Below are 21,864 nucleotides of genomic sequence, written 5' to 3'. Positions count from 1 at the left end.
TGGTGGATCACTAGTGTCAACATTGCATGGGACATACATTATCGGGCCCAAGGACTTAGGGAGATGTGTTTGTCAGGCTGCTCTGTCACAGTCCCACTCTTGACCTTCGCTAAGTAACTTTCAAGGGTAAGCTGCTTTCCTCTTGACAGGAGTGGCTGTTCCCAGGAGTGTCACCCCATGGGCACTGGCTGGGACAGGGCTGTGGGGTCAGCTGGGTCACCTCCCTGCAGTGGCGCAGTCAGACCAGCAGTGGGTGAAAGATCTGCTGGGATGGTCCTGGGGGGCGCCTTCCAGAGCTGGGGAAGGTTCTCCAGTGATGTCCACCCTGCCCATGCCTATTATGAGCCCTCCCCATCTTGTCACCAACTGCTCCCACATCTCTCCTCCTCCCTTCCCCAGTCACAGTCTGTTTGGAATTCACACCTGAAAGCCAGAGTTCTGAGTGCAGCAGACTGGTGGGTCTCCATTGTCTGGTCCATCACAAGTCTCTCACATCTCAGGTTGCCAAGTGCGGACACTTCCAATGTGGTTGGTCACTACTGCAGAGGTCAGATGAAGGATATCCATCACCATGGATGGGCTGGTAAGACCATGGAGGGGACTTGTGTGCTCCGGGTAAGCTCCTGTCCAAGCTTCTGGGGTCAGTTGGGATTTTCAGTACCTTTATTGGGTGGTGGGTCCCCTCCCTGCAGTCTGCCGTGAGTAGGAGGGGAGCAGCTGGGTACTGGGGGGCCAGCAGGCTGGGGCTGTGCTGGAGAAGATGCCTCATGGCTGGAGGGACCCTGAGACAAATGCTGGGTCTGTGCTCCACATCACTGTCCTCATGGGCCGACCCTGCTAATCAGCTGTGAAAGAGAGAGAGAAAGCTGGAGAGAAATCCTTCTCTCTGCTAACCTCATCACAATAAAGATTCCTATAAAGAGCTCTTATCCTTGAAGAAAATGAGGCACATAAGCAGGAATAGTAAACAAAAGGCTGTCATTTTGACCCAGGAGTGCTTCATGTTGTTGGCAACTTCCAAGAGGAAACATAAAGAGAGGCTGCATCCAAGTCCCAATTATGCAGAACTATGTGACTGATATGTCAATGAGTCCCCCCGGGAGGAGACCACCAGCACTTCCCAGGGCTGCCTGCACAGCATCTGCACCCGCCGCCACGGCCGGGCCGCCCGCGCCCCGAGCACAGGCGTGTGTGGCATCGGAAGAATGCGGGGGACAAGGTAATGTCATGGGGAACGCTATCGCCAGAGTCCTCGCCGCACGCGCATTATCAGCGCGGGCCCCGGAGTCAGGGACTGCGGGCAGGCAGCGGTGCTTGGCAAACAGTAGTGCTGGCCCCACCTGCTGCAGGCACGCTCCGGGAACGTGGCGCAGGCAGGAGGGCTGCCCCGCGCCGATAAGCTGAGTGGATGGAGATAAAATCCGAGCAGGAGATATGCTTTGCTGAGCATCAAGGCTAAGCACCAGCAAGGAGCCAAAGCACGCTGCGGCCCGCCGCGGGTGGTGTGGGTCCGCGGGCTCTGGCTGCGCCGCGGCCGTCAGGGAAGGAGATGGGACCAGGAGACTCCAAACCAACAGTGGGAGCTCTGGTGACAGATGTGGCAGTGCTTGGGCCCATCGAGGGCACAGAGCTGTGCTGCTCCCGTGGCCAGGACAACACTGCTCAGGGCAGCAGCGTTGGGGCCTATCCCCAGCCCTGAACATCCCCTCCCCAGCACGTCCCGTGCTGCTGGAAGCCAGACCCACCTCATCCTTCCCTCCCTCCCATGTGCTGTGGCTTCCAAAATGTCGCCTGTCTGTGCCTCCTCACTGTCCTGAGGAACCCCTAAGGCTGCTGGGAGCCGGCTCTACCTGGTGTCTGTGCAGCCACTCCAGCACGGCCTTCCCAAATCCACCCTCAGAAATCCACCCTGACGCCACGGCCAGGCCGCGCCGGGCCCATGCGCTGGCCCTGACCATGGCCGCACGCCCACTGCAGGAGCCAGGCCACAGCCTTGGCCAGGGCCCGCGCAGAGGAAAGTGCCCAAGGCCAGCAGGGACGTATTTACCCCCGAAAGCACCTTGCTGCAAAAATAGCAAGTGGCCGGTGTGAGGCCGGGGCTTCCCAGGGGAACAATGCCTGGCAGGAGGAAGCGGCCGCGGCCGGCCCGCAGCCCCGTCCCGCCTCGCGCGGCGCTGAGCCGCGAGCGCTGTGTGCCGGCCCGGCAGGGACCTTGAACCTGACACAGATTTATTTTCTCTGACATTGGCATCGCATCGGAACATCTGGCATGAGGCTGATAATTGCTGGGGATCAGGGCGGAAGCCACTCCAGGCCTGGCGCTTCTTCCAGAGCTCTGTTTTCATTAGTTTTTCTCCTCTCTTCAGCTGCAAAGCAAGGAAAAAACAAGCAGGGCTGTGCAGCCCGCACTCCCACTCCTCTCCCCTCAGCACCCGGGGCTTGCTGCTTCCCTCACTCTGCATGGGAATACTGCAGGGCACCTCACTATCACACCATGTCGGGGCTGTGCTGATTCCCTGAGCCCAGAACTGTGGGTCCTGCTGCTCCACCCTGGTTACCAGCAGCTGCTTGGCCAGAGCAGAGCCGTGGCACATCCTCTGCTGGGCTGGTGTGGGGCTTGAGGCAGGCACCTCTTCTCAAGGCTGTTGTCACTGTGGGATGAAGCAGAGAGCAGGACACTGTGCAAACATGTGGGGAGACACCGTGGCGATGGATGGATGGAGCATGGGGCTGGCAGTGAGAGCAGATCCCTGCTCTAGCAGGATGGAAGGGTTTCTCACGCAGCCTCTTGCTGTGGCATTGCAGTTCCTGTGTTGCACAGGGCGATTGGAAGCTGAGATCTGCCAGCACAGCACCTGTGGGTAGGATGGAGCATGGCAGTGAAACGTGGGGAATCACACATGGCAAAAACACAGCCAAGGCGTGGCTGCCCAGGCCCAGGAGGAGCACTGGCTTTCTGTGAGTGCTGTTCTGGCAAATGAAGAGCTGCTGGCCATGGGCACAGTGAGCCCCAGGGACCTGTGAGTGGGGCTCTGAGTGTGGAGGAGCCTCCTCCCATCCTCCCCTGCAGAGAAGACTCTCAGGGCCGAGGAGGCCGTGGCTGCATCCCGATGCTGGGTGGGTGAGGTGAGCTCTCGTTCCTCCCAGAGGTGTCCTGCCCCGTGCCCTCGGCCGCCTCCCTCCTGCCCTGGGCCATAAATCAGGGTGGCCCTGGGTGCTGGGGCACTCTGGTGCCCCCCACCTCCCTGCGGGGTCTCCCTCCTGGGGCACCTTATCTGCTCCAGGGGTTCAACTTATCTTCGCTGTCACTTTCTAATGCTAGTTTATGGGCAGCGTTTTGTAGCTTAATTATGTTTTTCAGCATGGTCACGTGGCTCCAGAAGCCAATAAGGCACCGAAGTGGGTCCATCCTGGCTGAGCCTGGCCCCCATGGGGAGGAGATTGGCCGGTGTCCTGCCCAGGGCGGCGTGTGCGCAGCCAGAGCCCCAACACCTTCCCAAGAGACGCAGGTCCCCATAAATCCCCCAGCCTGCCGTGGACAGGGCACGGTACCCACGCCCCACGGAGGCTCCTCGGGTCGCAGCTCCTGGCCGGTGGCCGAGCGAGGCTCTCCCAGCCGCCGGCCCCACGCGCAGCAGCCGTGCAGCCGCCTCGCGGTGAGTACGTGTCCGTGGGGGGATCCGCTCCCCATCCCGGCCATCTCCCAGCCACGGCCGCCATTCCCCGCCATGGTGGCAGCCAAGGCCGGAGCTGGGGACGCGGCAGGGCTTGGTGAGGAAGCGGGAGTCGTGTGTGGGCCTCCGCTTCCCGTCCCGGCCCTCGGCGAGCGTGGGGATGGCGGCTCTGCAGATCACGGGCAGCAGAGCGAGGCCTCACCACAGCCTTGGCCCCGCGGCCGAGCTGCTGCTCAGAAGTGACAGATCAGGCTGCTGAGGGGCTCTGGGAGCCCAGCTGGCAGTACCTGGGGGTCCCCGGTCACCCAAGGGTTGAGAGTTGCCCATTGGAGCACAGGCAGCCTCCACACCCTGGAGCGGGCATGGGAGGCATCTGAGACCCCTTGACTTGTGGGGTTGGCTGAGCCTGTGTCCTGTCCCCACCCCACAATGGCAGGGATCACAGCCTTCAGCCCTGAGTTGCTTTTGTTCCTTGCAGTGTTTGCTCAGTTCTCCCAGCTCAGAGCCCCTCCCGGGCTCCTTTTCCAGGATGGCAGGTCCTGCTCCGTGGCTGCCTGGCAGCTCCCCCGGGAGCTGTGGTGACTGTGGGGGCCCTGGCTGAGGGCTGTGCCGGCGGTGGGAGCGCTCCTTCCCGGCCGAGCAGCGGCTGACCCGCGCTGCAGAGCGCTCTGCTGCTATTCTTAGCCCGGGCTCCATTGCTGGTGGCTCTGGAGTGATGCTCCACTGAGCCTGTTTCCTGCTTGCTGCTCTCCCTGCCAGCACTGCTTCCTACCCACTGCACCCGTGGGCAGCTGTGTGTGGGGTGAGCTGGGTGGCATGAGATCTGTGGGATGACGAGACAAACCATGCAGGGTCAGCCTGGCAGGATCAGCCGTGTGGGGCCATCAGCCATGCCCTTCCTTTGCAGGGCACTGCCAGCAGCTCAGTCCCCAGCTGTGTGGGGCTCCAGGCACCCAGAGCCTCGGGCCCCAGAGCTGCTGTGCTGGCAGCAGGCTCCCACCATGCTGGGACAGGCTCTGCACCAGCCACGAAGGGTCCCTGACTCGATGGGTCAGCCCTGCAGGATGGGCTCAGCTCCAGTGCCTGGCTCAGAGCTGGAGCCTCGAGCTCCCGGTAGCCAAGTCCCAGGCGAGGTGTGTGGCCCGGGGGCATCCTGATAAACAGGACATGCTGGGAGCCAGGGTGCTCCTGTGCTGGCCTGCTGCCGTCATTTCATTTCATCAAGAAACCCTAATTGTGAAGCAGGATTCAATACCTGCTGTCTGACAGGCAGACCAGGACACCATTGGGTGCTCCTGGTGGGGTGCCCAGGGCTAGGTCCAAACTCATCTCCTCAGTGGTGGCCCCAGGGGAGATTTCAGGAGCTGCTGCACACCCCAGTGTTCCCCACACAGCTCTCCTGGGGCTGGCAGGAGCAGCTGGTGGGGGTGATTTTTTTCTCACAAAGCTGGTGGTCCAGGGCTGTGCACCGAGCAGAGCAGGCTCTTGCCCAGGCATGGTGAATTTTGCTCCAGCCCTGAGACTCCTGGTTCTCAGCAGGTCCTGCCTCTCTCAGGCTGTGCCCTCCAGAGAGGTTGGGGGACTTGTTGTTCCCCATAGATGGTGTGAGGGAGCAAGGAGGGTCTCACGCCCCTTCCCGCAGAGCGGTGCCCCTTGCCTGTCCCTGGGGGAGTCCCCGGGGGGATCCCCGATGCTGCCGAGGCCTGGCCGAGCCGCTCCCCAGCCCGGCCGCGGTGTCCCCGCTCCCCGGGCCGGCGGGTCCCTCCGCCCCCGCCCCGTCCCTGCCGCCGCGAGCCGCCCGCTCTCCCAGAGGAGGTTCCCCAGCCCCGGGGGGCTGGCCGTGAGCCCGCACCAACATGGAGATGCTCTTCCAGGCGCTATAAAGAGCTCCGGCTCCCGCACCTGCCGCTCGGTCTCCACCGCGCCCACTCCCGGTCCGCACCCAGCGCCGGGGCTGGGGCCGCCGTCCGTCCCCTTCCCCGTCCCATCCCGTCCCGCTGACCACGGCTCGTCCCGCAGCAGGGCCGCTGGAGGGGATGGACTATTCCTATGATGAGGACCTGGACGAGCTGTGTCCGGTCTGCGGGGACAAGGTCTCCGGGTACCACTACGGGCTGCTCACCTGCGAGAGCTGCAAGGTAGGACCGGCCGGGGCCGTGCGGGGTCGGGGCTGCGGAGCCGGGGCCGTGCGGGGCCGGGGAAGCGCAGCTGGGGCCGTGCGGGGCCGGGAAGCGGGGCCGGGGCTCTGCGTGACCGGCGCCTTGTGGGGCCGGGGCTGTGGGGAGAGCGCTGCGCGGGGACGGGGGGTCCGGGGCTGTGCAGGGAGCGGGGACGGGGCTCTGCAGGGGCCGGGGCAGCGGGACCGGCCGCGGGGCTTCTCTCGCCCGTTTTCGTTAGCGGCGGATTCGCACCCGGTGGCGGGAGGGGAGCGCGGCCGCGACGGGAGCCCCGAGCGCGGCGGGAGCTTCTGCCGAAGGCGGGTGGCGGGGACGGGGTGTCGGTGCCGGGATGCCGGTGTCGGTGACCACCGCATCGCCGCCGCCCGCCGCCACAGGGCTTCTTCAAGCGCACGGTGCAGAACAACAAGCACTACACCTGCACCGAGAGCCAGAGCTGCAAGATCGACAAGACCCAGCGCAAGCGCTGCCCCTACTGCCGCTTCCAGAAGTGCCTGACCGTGGGGATGCGCCTGGAAGGTAGGCACGGCACGGCACGGCACGGCACGGCGGGGCGGGGGGCGGCGGGGCCGGGGACTGGGTCGGGACTGTGCGGTTGCCGGGACCGGTCGCGCTGTCCCCGCCGCCGCCACCTCCCCGGGCCGGTCAGTCCCGCCGCCGCTTCGATTCCGTTTTTCCCTCCCAAGTTAAGAAAAAAATCGTTTTTTCGCGTCGTGTCCTTCTTTTCCTTGTTTCATTTTGTTTGTTTCCCCGTGGTTCCCGCTGCTACGGCTTCAACTTTCCAGGATTTTTTTTTTACTGGCAGGAAGGTTGGGAAATAGCAAATAAATTACTGTTTTCCTTAAGCACATAATTCCAGAAGCCGAGACTTAAGGAAAAACGTTAAAAATTATGGGGATCGCAATAAAACTGCCACAGACCCACCACGAATTATATTTTTCCTCTCGGTGACATTTAATATAACGGATTTCTGACCCCCGGGGGGACGATTCCAGCCCCACAGCCTCCGCCTCTCTCTGATGTCGGCGCAGAGGATCCCGACATCAGAGTCGGGCCCCGACAGCCCGTGCCGCGGGTTCTGCAATGCTCAGCATCCAGGAACGAAATGTGTTTGAGGGGACAGGTCGCCGGCACGGGATGACAGAGCAAAGGCAGGGGCAGAGGAGCCCCCCACCCCCGAGCCGGCCGCCCCCTCCCCACACCTCCCCTGAAATCGTTTGCGTTTTGCAGCGGGTGGGAGTGGGCTGAGTCCTCCCGCCCGACCCCGGCGGGGCTGAGCCGGGCTCGCTGCTCGGGACGCAGCGCGGTTCATCGCAAAGTCCTTCGTGTTCTGGCAGGGCGGCCGCTCGCTCCGGGAGCGGGGTGGGAGCCTGCGCGCAGAAGCGCAGGAGTAAGACACAACATCGAGCTGCAGATTCAGCCCCTGCAAACTCCCGGCGTGGGCTGCCTTCCAAAACAGATCCCAGTTCCACTCTCCTCCCTGGGCTGGGGTTACTGGTGCCCTAAATCCCTCGGTGCATGCTCTGGCTGTTTTGATCGATGTCGCAAGGGGATTTGGGCGCTGGGCAGGAGCTGCAGACCCCACGGCAGACGGGCAGGGACAGTGCTTGGGGTGCCCGGGGAAAAAGGCATGGTCTCAATTTGTCCCTTTCCAGCAATTTCTTTCGTGTACGTGTGAAGGTGCGTTAATCCCAGAGCTGTCCCAACAGGCTTTTCGTGTGTGTTTTCTTGCTGCTGGCCCCTCAGCAGAGCTGGGCAGATGAGGCAATCACCCAGCAAAGGCGACATTCCATGGAACCGTCTCTTTTGTAGTAAAAAAGAGACCACCTTTTTCAGCTCCGAGTATTTTTGGGCAAGGCATCTGAGGTGATGCTTTGGAGGTGAGTCTACAGGTCCACACGACAAGAGCACCACCGAGGTGATTGATTTTGGGAACACAGTGTTGACACAGGCACCCCTCAGAGTGCCTGAAGGGAGGTGGCAGCGGGAGGAGAAGCACAGCCCTGGCCGAAGGCTGCCCACGGCCCTGGGGGCACTACCCATGGCACCTTCCACGTCCCTGCCCAGGCAAAGAAAGGTGGCCAAAGGGAGGCAGAGCCTGGCCAGCAGCCTGCCCCAGCCAGGGCTCTGCACTGCTATGAGAGCAGGCAAAGCAGTGCAGGTGGGAAGGGGGCTGAGGGTGCTGGAGACCCCTCCTGCCACCGTCTGGGTGTGTGCCTCGGGGGCCATCTGCAGATGGTTTTGGGGTTGTTGCTGGGGGTGCAAGCACTTCGTGGGTGGCTCCACTTGAGCCCCCTTGCCCTGGAGGTCAGGATGCATCATCTTCCTCTCGGCTGTCAGCCGGGACACAGCAAATGGCAAGTTGCTCCCAATCCCAAGTGTAGCACAAATGGCAGGAAAAGCAGAGCAGGAGGGAATTAGAAGGCCTTTTCTCCCTTTGTGTTCTTGCTGGGAGAGGGGAGGAGGTGTATGCAGTTGCCTCTGGAGGGCTTGTGAGACCAGGCTGTGAGCACGTCTCGCTGTGTGTGGGAGTGCAGGCAGCCCTAGGAGGGTCTCTGCCTGTGCACTTTTGCCAGGGTCACAGGGGTTTGCTTTGGGATGCCGTCCCTGGGTGTCACTGTGCCCGACCTCGGGCAGTGCTGGGATAACTTCGAGCGCTTGTGCGATTTGGGTTTTGGTGCGCTCTGAGGTTTTTGGCCAGGGCTACCAGACCTGCCTGTGCCAGCTTGGACTGCCATCCTCTCTGCCTGTGTGGGACCCCAGCCGGGGTGTGCACAGGTCTGAGTGTGGCCGCTCCCTGGGACCCGAGCCGGGAGCTGCCCCGGGACAGCTCCGTGCGGCCTAGAGGGGCATGGGCCGGCTCTGGGGAGCGGGGACACAGCACCCCTCTCTTCAGAGGCTGCCGCTGGCAGCCCGCTCCCAGCGAGATGCTGTTTTCATGAATAAAGAATGAGGGAGGAAGCCAGGGCGGCTCTCCTGGGAGCGCATTCCTGCTCGTCCTGGAAATGCTGCTGCTCCCGGCCACCCTCCGCCTTTCCAGCCTGCCTTGGGAGCGCTGGGGAGGTGCTCCAGCTCTCGGAGGGGGGGGCTGGCTGTGAGCCCCAGGATAAGTAGGCGAAAGAAAGGCAGAGGTAACAGCTGAGAGGCAAAGCAAGACCCGCTGGCTGTCAGCAGGAACACGAGATAGCGGAGGGGTTCTGCCTTTGATGCTCGCTGCGGGCTGCTCTCGCCGGCGCACTCCTCCGCTGCCGTCCAGCCCCCGCTCCTGCCTTCCAGCGATCTGGGGCTCTTCCGAGGGGGTGGCCGGGCAGAGCCCCCGGAGCACGGCAGGGCAGGCAGCGGGACAGGCTCCTTCTGCAGAGGAGCACCTGCTCCCTCGCACGTTGGCAGATCCTTGGGGTTTTTGGTTTGGTGGGAACATCTGCTTTGCTGCAGCGTCAGAGGGACTCTGCCAGCGGGATGCTCCAGCGGAGCCCTCGCCAGGGCTGGGATCCCCAGGGCCGGTGGGGTGAAGTGCATCCCAGCCGTGCTGCCCGAAAAAGGGGCAGAGATCTGATGAGAAGTAGCACGTGCAGTCTGGATGGAGGGAACCTGAGGGGTTCTGAGTCCTGAGGGGCCTGTGGGGCCTGTGGGGTCCCAGGCTCTGCAGGGACAAAGAAATCCCAGGGCTGGTCCAGTGACATGGGTTGTCAAAACTAAAGTGAGTGTCAAATCCCCTCCTCTGCTCAGGCTTTAAGGGCTGTCCCCTCAACCCACGGGGAATGAAAGCTGCTTTTTCCCCCAGCTCATTTTGAAGTGAAAGCCAAATGTCTCTTCCTTTTCTGCAATCCCCAGAGGCTCTGGGGGTGACATTGGCTGGGCTGGGAGTGACACAGTCTTTCTGGGAAGGTTTCCCCAGTGCTCCCCAAACCCTTTTTGCCATGAAGTCGTGTCCCCCAGCATTTTCTCTGTGCCCTGTGGAAGCCCTGGTCTCTCTCCATGTGGGTCCACTGCAGTGTCTGCCCTCTCTCTGTCTCCAGCTGTGCGTGCAGACCGGATGCGTGGAGGGAGGAACAAGTTTGGACCCATGTACAAGCGGGACCGTGCCTTAAAGCAGCAGAAGAAAGCTCTGATCCGAGCCAACGGCTTCAAGCTGGAGAGCGTGCCTCAGATCATGTCCCCGGTGCAGAGTGACTACAGCCTGTCCTCCACCATCCACAGCATCCACGCCATGTCCAAGCCCCTGCCGCCCAACCCGGCCGCCCTGACGCCCGTGGACTACGAGCGCAGCCCCTACGGGACCCCATCCCTGGGCATGGCCGTGCCCGGCCACGCGCCCCTGCCCGGCTACCACTACCCCTCCTTCCCCAACCGCACCATCAAGTCCGAGTACCCCGACCACTACACAGCCGCCCACGAGGCCGTGCCTGCCTACATGTACCCAGAGACCTACCCCAGCAGCTCCCCCCCCGACATCCCCGAGCTCATCCTGAAGCTGCTGCAGCTGGAGCCCGACGAGGCCCAGGTGAAGGCACGGATACTGTCCTGCCTGCAGCAGGAGCAGGGCAAAGGCCGGCACGAGAAGCTCAGCACCTTCGGCCTCATGTGCAAGATGGCCGACCAGACCCTCTTCTCCATCGTGGAGTGGGCACGGAGCTGCATCTTTTTCAAGGAGCTGGAGGTAGGAGCTGTCAGTGGGATGGGCGCTGCTCCGGGGGGACAATGGGACACGGGCAGGATTGAGGCTGCTGTGATGTGAGGATGGGATGTGGCTGTGGGCAGGATTGAGGTGAAATGTTGTGAGGATGGGGAAACACCCGTGGGCACAGGCCTGGGGCCATCACTGCGGATCTGCTGACACGTGCCAGTCCTGCTCCCAGCTCCTGCAGGGCTGGAGGTGCCAGGGCCTGGCTGTGGTGCTGGAGCGATTCCCACTCTGTGTGGGGCTAATGATTTCAGATTCATTACAGCAGGGGCAGCTGCTGAGGCAATTGCCGGCAGAGTGACTGTGGTGTCAAGCTCAAGACATAATTGAAAAATGTAACGTTGAGGAATTATAGTTGAGACAATTCTCTCCCCTGCCTTTAGGAGGAAAATCGATGTGGTCAGGTGGGTGCTATTAGCAGCAGGCAGCAGGGGCAGCCCGAGCCGGCTCCAGAGCCACGTCTGCTGCCAGCAGCCCACGAGCGTGCCTGGCTGGGGGACACGGAGCTGACCTCCATCCTGCCAAGACATCCCCTCTAGCAAATGTCCCTGAACATTTACTGTGGCCAAAGGGGGGTTAGCAGGGCTAGAGCAGCTTCTGCCATCCTGCATATCTTGCCAAGCTTTCGGAAATTTTCCATTCATGTTCTGGGCTGACCTGTGATCCCAAATAGGAGAGAAAATTTTGCAACATGGTCGAAACCCAGAGAGCAACATCCTGGGGCAGCTGTGATGAGACTCAGGTGCTTTCTTGTGTTTCCAGGATGAGACTGTGCTGCCTGGCTTTGGCCAAAATCACCTTCTTCCAGTGGGACTGTGCTGTAGGACAGGACCAGGCTCTTCCCTGTGCCATGGGCGCCATGGGGCTGAGTGTGGCCAAGCCTCATGGCTCAAAATAGCCCCCATCGTTCAGAACAGTGTCAGGAAATGGCATTGTGGGGGTGGGTTGGGCTTGTTTCAATCATATCAGTGTCCAGCCTGGATTTTGGGAACAGGGTGGTTGTTGTTTTGCAGGAGATATTGTAAACAGTGTAAATTCAGTTCCCAGCTGTATAGCTGTGTAGCCTTGTAACTCCATTGTCAGCGTGATTGTGCCACCAAAATAGGCTGTTCCTGTGTGAATCGGTGTTGGCGGGTGCTCCTCCCTCCGTGGGACTCTGAGGGGGATGGCAGTGCCACAGGCCTCACCTGGGCAGAGCTACCAGTGTCCTGCTGGCAGCAGAGCACGTGCCCTGCCATGCTCAGGACAGGAGGTTTGGTGCTCAGCGGGTGCCCACATCCATCACTGCCATCCTGGGGGCTCAAGTTTTTGCCTTATCCACATGGTGATTGTGGGGTGCATTCCCAGCATCTCCCAGGGCTGGGGACTGTAGGACCCAGAGCCCACCCTGGCTCCAGTGGGTGAGGGAGAATGAGGCTTGGCTGTCCTTGGCTCCCTCCTGCGCACAGAGCCCTGGGCAGCTCCGAGCCCAGCACAGAGCAGCGCTGGTATCCTCAGTGCCCCCACCTGGGGCTGCCCCTGCCCACCCCACACAGCTCATCCTCCCTGGCCAGGGCAGAGGTATTCCTCAGGCATGGGAGAGCAGCCAGTGGGAAGCAGGAGCAGCTCTGAGAACCTGAATCCCCATTCCTGCTCCTGCCTGGCACATAAAAGGCAGCGGCGCTGGGGCGGTAAATGAACTCCTGCTAGCGCAGGGTTTATGGCTCTGCCCTAAAGCCAGCACGGAGCAGCATCGCAATCTCCGGGATCGATGGCACTGGCAGTCCCTGCTGGGGGCTCGGGGCTCTCAGGCAGGGCTGCAGCAGCCCTCTCCATCCCCTGGAAAGGTCTCTGTGAAGGTGACGGTCCCCAGCCCCAGCAGGGAAGGGCGGTTGGCTGAGGCCAGAGCAGGGATCCAGGCTGGAAAGGCACCGTGCCAGGACACCTCTCCAGGGCATCGTGCCAGACTGGCACTACATGGGAGGAGGTGCAGGCAGGTGAGAAGGGAGGGGTGGGCAGATTGCCCCATCATGGATTGCCCTGCCTGAGCTTGCCCAGCACTGCCATGCTCCTTCCACGGGGCTGTTAGCAGAGACCTGGCTTCTCCCCAGGGCCTCACAGAGAGCCTGGAGAGGAAGGAGCAAATCTCCAGGGGCAACTGCTGGCACACGCCTGGTTAGGACGAGCCTTTGGTGCCTGCCCAGGGAGAGTGGGAGCAGTTTCCCCTGGAGCTGGCCAGTCTAGTTCCCATTCCCATTCCCATTCCCACCCTAGCAATCTGCCGAGGGCCGGAATGGGTGCTCTGCTGTCTCCACACTCCTGGCGTGGTGGCTGGGCTGGGAGACATCGGGGAGAGCCCCCCTGGCTCCAGCGCTGCGCCCGGGGAAGGAGGGGGGCCACGGGCTAATGGCCTCTTGACATCGGCTCGCACGCCACGTCCGCCCGCAGGCGCGGGGCAGTCAGATTGAAAACAGATTTAACTTCCCAGATATATCGTTTCATTTAAGGGCCAGTAATTCTGTCAGTCTGCCACTGACAAACGAGGGTCCCCATGCCAATCCGCCGGGAGACTGATGTCGCGGCGCTCATCCCGTGTCACCAGGAGGAGAATTACGGACTGCGCTGGCCTTCGGAGGCAAGACTAATAACGCTGCTGGGCAGAGGGGATTTGGGGGCCCGCCTGCTCATCGAGGGCCGGCCAGAGCCGCGGCGCGAGGCCGCGCGGGCGGAGGGGGAAGAGGTCAGCGCTGACGCCCATAAATACGAACTTTAACTGAGTCTAGATGAGATGTGTCAGGACTGAGGGAAGATTTGCAGCATCTTTTCAGGAAGAAAAATATAGGCCAGGGGTGAAATATATTTTGTTGGGTTGTGAGTCTCAGGCAACTTTGTCCTTTCAGATGTAATTTTTTTATATGCATATGGAGAGATAGACAGAGGGATGTGCACGCACGCAGGCGCTTTTGCACACTCACATTGTGTCTGGTTTTGGTGAGGTTTATACACACGAGTCTTGCACAGCCTGGCTTATATAGGTGTCACTGCCATACCTACATATCAATATCGTGAACACAGGGTTGCTGTGACCTTTAGATTGGGATGAGCAGCCAGGAATGTTAAACAAATTGCCACGGTTTCAGCCCGAAGGCCAGGCAGGGCTGGGTGTGCAGCGGGTCCCTGCAGCGCTGGAGGGGCACAGCACAGCCGTAGGGTGGTGGGATGGTGCCGACCCCTTCCTCAGCTCTTTTGTGCCAAGAGCCTGGGGCAAACCACCCTCCATCCACAGGCAAGCTCCAGGGATGGGGGCATGCTGAGGGCAGCACTGTTCCCACAGACCCAGGGGTCCCTGAGGTCACTGGGTCTGTTTGCCGGGCTGCCCTCCCTCAGCTGTGCTCAGAGATCCCAGAGCCACGACAAAGCCTATTTGCAGTCAATTGCTCCTCTGCCTTTAACATGTGGGTCATCTTGACCCCATCTCCTGGCCAATGGCCAGAGTGTTTTTGGCAGATTTAAAATCTCCTTCTGGTGGTGGATGCTGCAGCAATGTTTAGCATCCCGTGCACTGGCGGAAATGTGACTCTGCCCTGCATGCAGAGCCGTGGTGCCTGTGCAGCCAGGGCTGCAGCAGCCTGGGAGCCAGCAGGGAGATGGGATCCTGGCCTAGCCACACTGGTGTTGGTGGGTATTTGTTTTAAGATGCACATTGTGGTGGTATCTGGGCAGGATAATGTGGACCTGCACTGACCATTAACACCTTGGACGTGTGTGGGTTTGCCATTGCGGGGGGCTGGTGGACACCAATCCACTTTCACACTTCTCAGTAGCCAAGGTGATGGCTCCTGCTTGCACTCAGGAATTGCTGGGGCTGCTCAGGGCGCCGGCATGTGCCACACACCTGGCAGAGGGTGTGGGGCAAATCCTGCACCTGAGATCTGGGAGGAAGGCCAGAGGGCATCTGTGTGGTGGGGTCGGGTCGAGGGTATCCGAATGCTGCTGGGGCCCGTGGCTGGGGATGGATGTCCTGGCACCAGCTCAGGGCTTCCTGCCAAAGAAGGGCTGCTGGTGGGTCACTCTCCTTCCCAAAGCAGTGGCACCCAGGGTGAGGCTGCCCTGAACCAGCCATGCAGGGAGCAGTGAGCACTGAGGGGCTGCACCATCCCTGCATGGCCTGGGCACATTCTGGGAGCCCCAACACTCGCAGGGGCTCCCTCACCTTGTACCTATGAACCCACAGGGAAGGCTGCAGAAGATTTAAAACTACACCCACATGCAGGTCCTGCATTCCCATTCCTGGGCAACACCATCCCTGCCTCTGCATGCCCTGCCTCCCCTCCAGCACCTTTCCCACAGAGAACTGCATTTTCTGTGGGTTGCAGCCCATCAGGGATTGCTCTTCCAGAGTGGGGAGGGTTTCACCACGTGTTTTGTGAATGGGTTAAATGCTCGCTTCAAAAAAAGATAAGGATTGCCTCTCAAAGACAGCTAGCATCAGGCCTTTGATAAAGCACTCTGAGGAAAAGCCTTGACATTAAAAGAGGAAGATCCTTTGCTTAACTTTTAACGGGAGCGCGTGTGCTGCCGCCTCGCTGGGAGGATTGATTGCCTCTGAGTGCCCTCCATTAGCAGCCCCTGCTCCTTCAGGCCAGGCCAGGGCGGGGTGCACCGGAGACCCCCAGCCTGAGCCCCCTGCAGCAGAGCCTCAGTGCCAGAGCAGGGCCGTGGGGGCTGCCTGCTGCCACCCAGCCTGGGCATGGGCACAGCCTGCCTGGTGCTGGGCACAACCCCACAGACCCCAGCCAGCCCTGACTGGCCCACGGAGCCCCCAGCCCACCCCATCACGTCCGCAGGCACATTCCCCCGTGCCGTGGCCATGTGGCTCTGGTGCACTGCGACGTTCCCAGGAAACACCGCGGCACGTTGGAGCGTGCTGGAAAAGGAACAGCCCTGCAGCAGCCATGAAGGGTGAAATGTGCTGCTGAGGGGCTTCAGGCTTCAGCCAAACACCCCTCAGAGTTTGGGAGAAGCTGATTAGTAATTTTTAAGGGAAGAAAATAAGATTTCAGAATTATTGAAGTGCTTTCTTTGGAAAAGCTAACTTTTTAAAATGGTTTTCAAGGCAAAACCTTCTGTCTGCCTCTTCTGGAGCTCATCCCGCTCAGGAATGAGGCACAGGAAAGAACTTCCAAAACAACACCCTGACTGAGCCAGAGCGGAGGCACTGTCCGGGACTGTGCAGCTGGGCTGGCCCCAGCTCCCTGCTTGGGTTAGCCACAGCTCCCTGCTCGGGTTAGCCACAGCTCCCTGCTCGGGTTAGCCACAGCCCCTGCTCGGGCTAGACCCAGCTCCCTGCTCGGGTTAGCCACAGCTCCCTGCTCGGGTTAGCCACAGCTCCCTGCTCGGGTTAGCCACAGCTCCCTGCTCGGGTTAGCCACAGCTCCCTGCTCGGGTTAGCCACAGCCCCTGCTCGGGCTAGACCCAGCTCCCTGCTCGGGTTAGCCGCAGCTCCCTGCTCGGGCTGGCCACAGCTCCCTGCTCGGGTTAGCCACAGCTCCCTGCTCGGTTTAGCCACAGCTCCCTGCTCGGGTTAGCCACAGCTCCCTGCTGGGGTTAGCCACAGCTCCCTGCTCGGGTTAGCCACAGCTCCCTGCTCGGGTTAGCCACAGCTCCCTGCTCGGGTTAGCCACAGCTCCCTGCTCGGTTTAGCCACAGCTCCCTGCTCGGGTTAGCCACAGCTCCCTGCTCGGGCTGGCCACTGCCACAGCCGGCCACTCGCCTTCTGGCAGGGGGCACCAGGGGTGCAGAAAGTCTCTATTTTGGTTTAGTGCAGAATGAGATTTTCCCCAGGGTTTTGTCGAGCAGCTGACCAGGAGCCTCACGCTCTGAAGTGCTGGGCCACGAACAGCAGCTGCTGCACTGGCTGGGGGACGAGGGGCAGCCCCACAGGTGGGCAGGAGTGGTGCCACAGCCCGGTCACAGTGCCCACAGCCCCACAGGTGGGCAGGAGTGGTGCCACAGCCCAGTTACAGTGCCCATGGCCCAGCAGGTGGGCAGCAGTCACTGCCTTCCCACCCCACCTGGTTCCCTGCACTGCCACACTCCCAGCTCTGGCCACCCACCACCCTCGAGAGACAAATCCCGGCGGCTCGCGCCAGCTCTGAGACCATAAAGCTCTTTCTCATCTTGCTTCTATTCCTTTTGCAATCTCCCAGCGTGGGTTTATTGCAGCCTCTTCAGCAGAACGAGGGCATTATCCAGCCCTGTGATGCTGCATCTGTCTTCCCTCTATTAACGGGGGAGCACAATGGCCCTGCAGAGCTCAGCTGCTGGCACTGGATTTGCTCCTCAGGGTGGTGGTGGAGGCAGTTCCGTAACCCCAACCCTTTCCCTACACCGGCCCTGCAGCAGAGGGGAGTCCAGGCAGGGCAGGAGCTCAGTTCTTTGTGGGAAGGAGTTGGGGTTCAGCGGAGAGCAGTGCCGAGGGGATGAAGCTGGTGACCTGTGGTGTTTCTTGGCAGGACAGTGGGGAAGGCAGCGTGATGTCTCTGCAGCTGCTGGCTCTGGCAGCTCACCCCACCAGTCACTGCTGCCTGCAGTCCTAGTGCCCTGTGAGACCTTTGGGGACCCTTCCAGGCAGTGTCCTGGCTCAGCCCCTCTCAGGGACAGTCCCAGGTGTTTCTCTGGGCACACACACACAGTGGCACATGTGCACCAGGGCACGTGGTCACAAGTGTGTGTTGGTGCGTGGGCAGGGCCGGGCTGGCAGCTGCAGGGCACAGCGATGTCCCACGCCTGGCAGCTCCCCCACGGCCCTGCTGCCCCCCCAGCCTGCCATCCTGGCCAGGACTCAGGATGGGCACTGCCTTCTTTCATTTTAAAGTATCCAGAGGGGCTGTCTGGACACACAGGCTCTTTGTGCAGCCACCGCGTGCTCCTCCCGCAGTCATTTTGTTAAAATTTGTGTGCGATTTGAGGAGGTTGTGCCTGCTGGGGGAAGACCCGTGCTGATAAGAGCCAGCAAGTGCCACTGAAACATGTTGAGCTGCTTTGAAGCCAGCTCTGCAAAGCCACCTGCCCAGGGTCCCCCTTCCTGGGGTGCAGCTCCAGCTCCCCATGCTCACCCCAAGGGACTCCCCTCCCATGGGATGCCTGCTAGGCACAGGGTGGGTGCTGTGCACTGCAGCACGGTGGGTGTCAGCTCCTGCTCTCTTTCAGGTGGGTGACCAGATGAAGCTGCTGCAGAACTGCTGGAGTGAGCTGCTGGTGTTTGACCACATCTACCGGCAGCTGCAGCACGGCAAGGAGCACAGCGTGCTGCTGGTCACTGGCCAGGAGGTGAGGAATGGCCTCGGGACTGTGCCGGTGCTGTGGAGGGGCAGTGGGGATGGGCAGGGGCTGCATGGGGGAATGGAGTGATTTCTTTCTTTCTTTCGTCCCAGTGTGGCCAACTCGGCATAGGGCAGGCAGGGGGTGTTGTTACACTCTGGGTCTGCTTGTGCAGAAGGTCCCACCCTGTCCCATCCTGTCCCATCCTGCCGCACAGTTTCTGGCTCTGGAGAATAATGTTTCTTAAGGAAGACCAACAGTTCCCCCTGTACTGTCAGCAGTGGGATGGGAGCGGGGGCCCCTTCCCTCTCTGGAGGTGGCTTTTGGAGATGTGGTGCCTACAATTCCAGCACCCTGTTTAAAATGGTGTTCCCATTTCACCCATCAGTCTTTTTTTGACACCCCTGCTGCTCAGTCAGTGCTCAGGGCGGGACCCAGCTCCTGCCCCGTGTGAGGTGCCCTGCAGCAGGCTCTGGGGGAACTGGGGCTGCCAAGGCTGATGCCACCCTGTCCTCCTGGCAGGTGGACATGTCGGCCATCGCAGCCCAGGCCGGCTCCATCCTGAACACGCTGGTGCTGCGGGCACAGGAGCTCGTCCTGCACCTGCACTCGCTCCAGGTGGACCGGCACGAATTTGTCTGCCTCAAGTTCCTCATCCTCTTCAGCCTCGGTGAGTGCAGCTGGGGGGCACGGGGGCAGCGCTCCGGGGTCACGGCCGTGCTGCACACACGGCCCGGGGTCCGGCTGTGCCACAAAGGGGCTTTTAACGGGGAGCCGGGAGCGAGAGCTGGCTCCTGCCCGTCCCCCTCTCCTGGCCCGGGACACAAAACCTCTCCCTTTGCGGGGCCGGGCTCGGCTCCAGCTGCAGGGGACGTTGTCACCCTCCGGCCGAGGGGAGCCTGTTTTGGTGGCTCTCCCATCGCAGCGAGCAGGGAAACAAGCGCTGATACGGCCGCGGAAAACAGGCGTGTTGACAGAGGCGGCCGGGCCGGGCCGGCCCTATCAGCCGGGATTTGCGTCAGAGAGCCCGGGCAGAGCCGCTGGGCTCGGCTCCGCGCTCTGATTAGGCTCAGCCTGGAGCCTGCGGTCGGGCACAGCCGGCGCGTTCACACCTCCCACCTCAGGCAGACTAAATAACTCCGGGGCCGTGCGCGCTGCTGCCAGAGCCCGAAACGCGCCCGGGGTGGCAGAGCCCGCTCCTGCCCCTGGGGTCCATCCCGGTGTCAGCCGAGCGCTGGCGCTGGCACGGTGAGCTTGGTGAGCATAGTGAGCATGGTGAGCATGGTGAGCCCAGCGCCGTCCGTGGCAGACCTGTCCCCATCCCCACCCCTGTCCCCATCCCCACCCCTGTCCCCATCCCTGTCCCTGTGCCCGCCCTGTCCCCGTTCCAGTGCCTTGGCTCTGTGCTTGCGCTTCTGCACCCGCGGGGTCCCGCCCAGGGACCAGCGGTGGGAGCTGCGCTGCTGCCCCGTTCTGCACCTGCAGCATCTCCTCCCTCGGCTTTCCTTTCCTCTGGAGCTGTTTGGAAACCCAGAGAAGCGAGAGACGATAATTGGCTGCTCAAGCAGTGATAAGGTGTGGCACAAACAGTGCCCAGGCTGGGAAATGAACGAGCCGGGGGGGCTCGACCCCGAGCCAGGACCTGCCCCGGCTGCTGCCCCGCGGGCTCAGCACCAGCAGGGCCGGGTCCCCCCGTCTGCCCGGGTCCCCCTGTGCCCCCTGGCACGGCGCAGCACGGCACAGCACAGCACAGCACGGCACGGCACAGCACAGCACAGCAGAGCGAGTGTCCCCCCCCGATGGCTTCCCCAGAGCAGCGGCGTTCAGGGAGGGCGTGGAATCCAATAGCCGTGTTTTCCCTTACATCATTTTGCCCCAAATGCAACTTTTTCTCTCCATATTGCAGAGCTCACTTGGAGTAATTTGCCCTTCGTAGGCTCAGCTGTAGAGGACGGGATTGTGTATTATGTGCAGAGGATGTAATTGCCTTTAACAAGAGAATTTCCACATTTACCACTCTGCCACAGCACAGTCAAAGCCAAGCCCTGTTCACAAGAGCTGCCATTTGAGTTCTAAATAGATTTCTCTCCTGAGCAGGTAAAGAGATTTAATTAAAATTAGGGCTTCTCAAAATAGCAATATTTATGAGGACGGCACAGGTTAGCTTTGTTCTACAGAAGGGCTTAATAGAGCCTTAATGGATTGACCTATCATTCGATTTCATGACTTACATTCATGAAGCAGCTACTCTTGGGGAGGGGAGGAAGAGAGGCTTTTATAGCCCACATTCCCTTAAGCGTTTGCAATTTATCAGCAGCTTCTCCCAAACAAAAGGAGCTGTGAATAGGAAGAACACTTGAGGGCATAGAAATAATCCTAGGCATATCTGTATGTGTGATGGGAGGCTTTGTCACAGGACAGTCTTTGCAACTGCTGCAGTGTCTCTAAATGAAGTGAGTCAATGTTATTTGGACAACATTCTTTATTCCTTGCAGGAATGAAAAGATTATTCAAATATTCAATTAAACAGTGAATAGGGTCTTTCAGAGAACCAGGTGAGTTCATCGAGTAGAACTAGCTATTGTTGAGCCAACTCAGGGGATAGATTTGACATTTATCAATATAACTTCTTTTTTTTAATGACATGCACAATAACCTTATGCAGATAAAGAGATTTCATAACAACAACCCGGGTAGCAGGAGACAATAGGAGCAAATGTGCTGTCAGAGAGAAAAGGGAAGGGTGATCTGATCCTCTGCATCTTGGCACAACCTGTGCCCTTTGTGCCTGCCCCCGCAGTGCCCGTGGCCGTGGGCATGGCCCTGGCTGTGCTGTGCCTCCCCTCCCTGGGGCTCCTCAATCCCCTCGGCCACACCTCTGCTCCCGGCTGGGCTGCAGCAGCCTTGGGTGCCACAATCCCTTCAAGGGACCCCAAACTCCCAGCTGCTTGGCCAGACCCTGAGCAGATTTCTCCGTTTGCAGCCACTGAGTGGGGATTTGGCACATCAGGCTGTGTGCAGCACAGCCAGGGGGCTGTGAGTGAGGCAGTGCTCCCAAGTACCTCATCCTGCACAGTGAATCCACTGAATCCACTTGGCCTGGATGGACCGTGCCAGGGTTCCTGAGGACCCTGCTGGGTAGGTGTGTGGGACCATGGCTATGTGCAGGTGGCGATGGGGCAGTGCCCAGCACTGGTTCCTAAAGCCACTGAAATCTGTGTGCGGGGGCAATTGACCCTGCCTGCCCTGGTGCAGCTGCCTGCTGAGCTGTCACTGCCCTGCTGAGCTGTCACTGCCCTGCTGGCACCGGAGCTGGCAGCAGGATTATGGGAAGCTGCTGTGGCCCTGGCCAGGCGTGGAGGATTAGGGTTTCCAGGCTGGTGAGCCTGGTTGCCACATTGGAAAGACCAGGTTTATCAGGGAATTAATTCAGCCGCTTCCTCGACCTTCAGGAATTAAAGAGGGCTGACGGCAGCAGCTCCCAATGTGTCGGCACAGCTGGCAGCACCTTCTGGCTTTGCAGCTTCCTGGGCAGCGAGGGCAGGGAGACACCAGCCCTACTGCCAGGGGGTTTGGAATCTGTCTCCAGCATCAGGGAAGACCTGGGCAGTAGGGTAGGGATGGAGAGCCCGTGGCTGGGTAGGGATGGGGTGTGGGACCCTCCTGCATTGTTTTCATGCAGGAGCGTGGGTCCCTCCTGGCTCAGCCAGCACGGTGTGGCACAGAGGGGGCAGACCCGTGAGTTTGGCACCATTTCATGCCCATGCTCCCCCCTGCAGATGTGAAGTACCTGGAGAACCACACGCTGGCCAAGGATGCTCAGGAGAAGGCCAATGCGGCGCTGCTGGAGTACACGGTGTGCCACTACCCCCACTCCACGGACAAGTTCCGCCAGCTGCTGCTCTGGCTGGCCGAGGTGCGGGCGCTGAGCCTGCAGGCCGAGGAGTACCTGTACCACAAGCACCTCAGCGGGGAGGTGCCCTGCAACAACCTCCTCATCGAGATGCTGCACGCCAAGCGGACTTGA

The 21,864-nt window shown here is 60.8% G+C and overlaps 1 protein-coding gene across 1 annotated transcript; it reads left to right on the top strand.

The window, feature by feature from the left end:
• The first annotated feature begins 5,710 nt into the window (after window positions 1-5,710).
• NR5A1 (nuclear receptor subfamily 5 group A member 1) lies at window positions 5,711-21,864 on the top strand. The gene is made up of 6 exons (XM_066562946.1): window positions 5,711-5,812; window positions 6,229-6,370; window positions 9,871-10,511; window positions 17,727-17,846; window positions 18,360-18,507; window positions 21,617-21,864. Exons 1-6 carry the CDS (start codon window positions 5,711-5,713, stop codon window positions 21,862-21,864), a joined length of 1,401 nt encoding a protein of 466 aa, XP_066419043.1.

This window comes from Molothrus aeneus, chromosome 19, assembly GCF_037042795.1.
Source record: "Molothrus aeneus isolate 106 chromosome 19, BPBGC_Maene_1.0, whole genome shotgun sequence".
In the NCBI taxonomy this organism is placed as follows: Eukaryota; Metazoa; Chordata; class Aves; order Passeriformes; family Icteridae; genus Molothrus; species Molothrus aeneus.
The sequence above is the reverse complement of the archived record's forward strand: the minus strand, read 5'-3'. Positions and strand labels throughout refer to the sequence as shown.

What these genes read in the sequence shown, in the direction of transcription:
- NR5A1 (XM_066562946.1), top strand. Translation starts at nt 5,711, where the DNA reads ATGGACTATTCCTATGATGAGGACCTGGACGAGCTGTGTCCGGTCTGC. An exon ending in TCACCTGCGAGAGCTGCAAG is followed by an intron (nt 5,813 to 6,228) that starts GTAGGACCGGCC and finishes CCGCCGCCACAG; the next exon opens with GGCTTCTTCAAGCGCACGGT. An exon ending in TGCTGGTCACTGGCCAGGAG is followed by an intron (nt 17,847 to 18,359) that starts GTGAGGAATGGC and finishes TCCTCCTGGCAG; the next exon opens with GTGGACATGTCGGCCATCGC.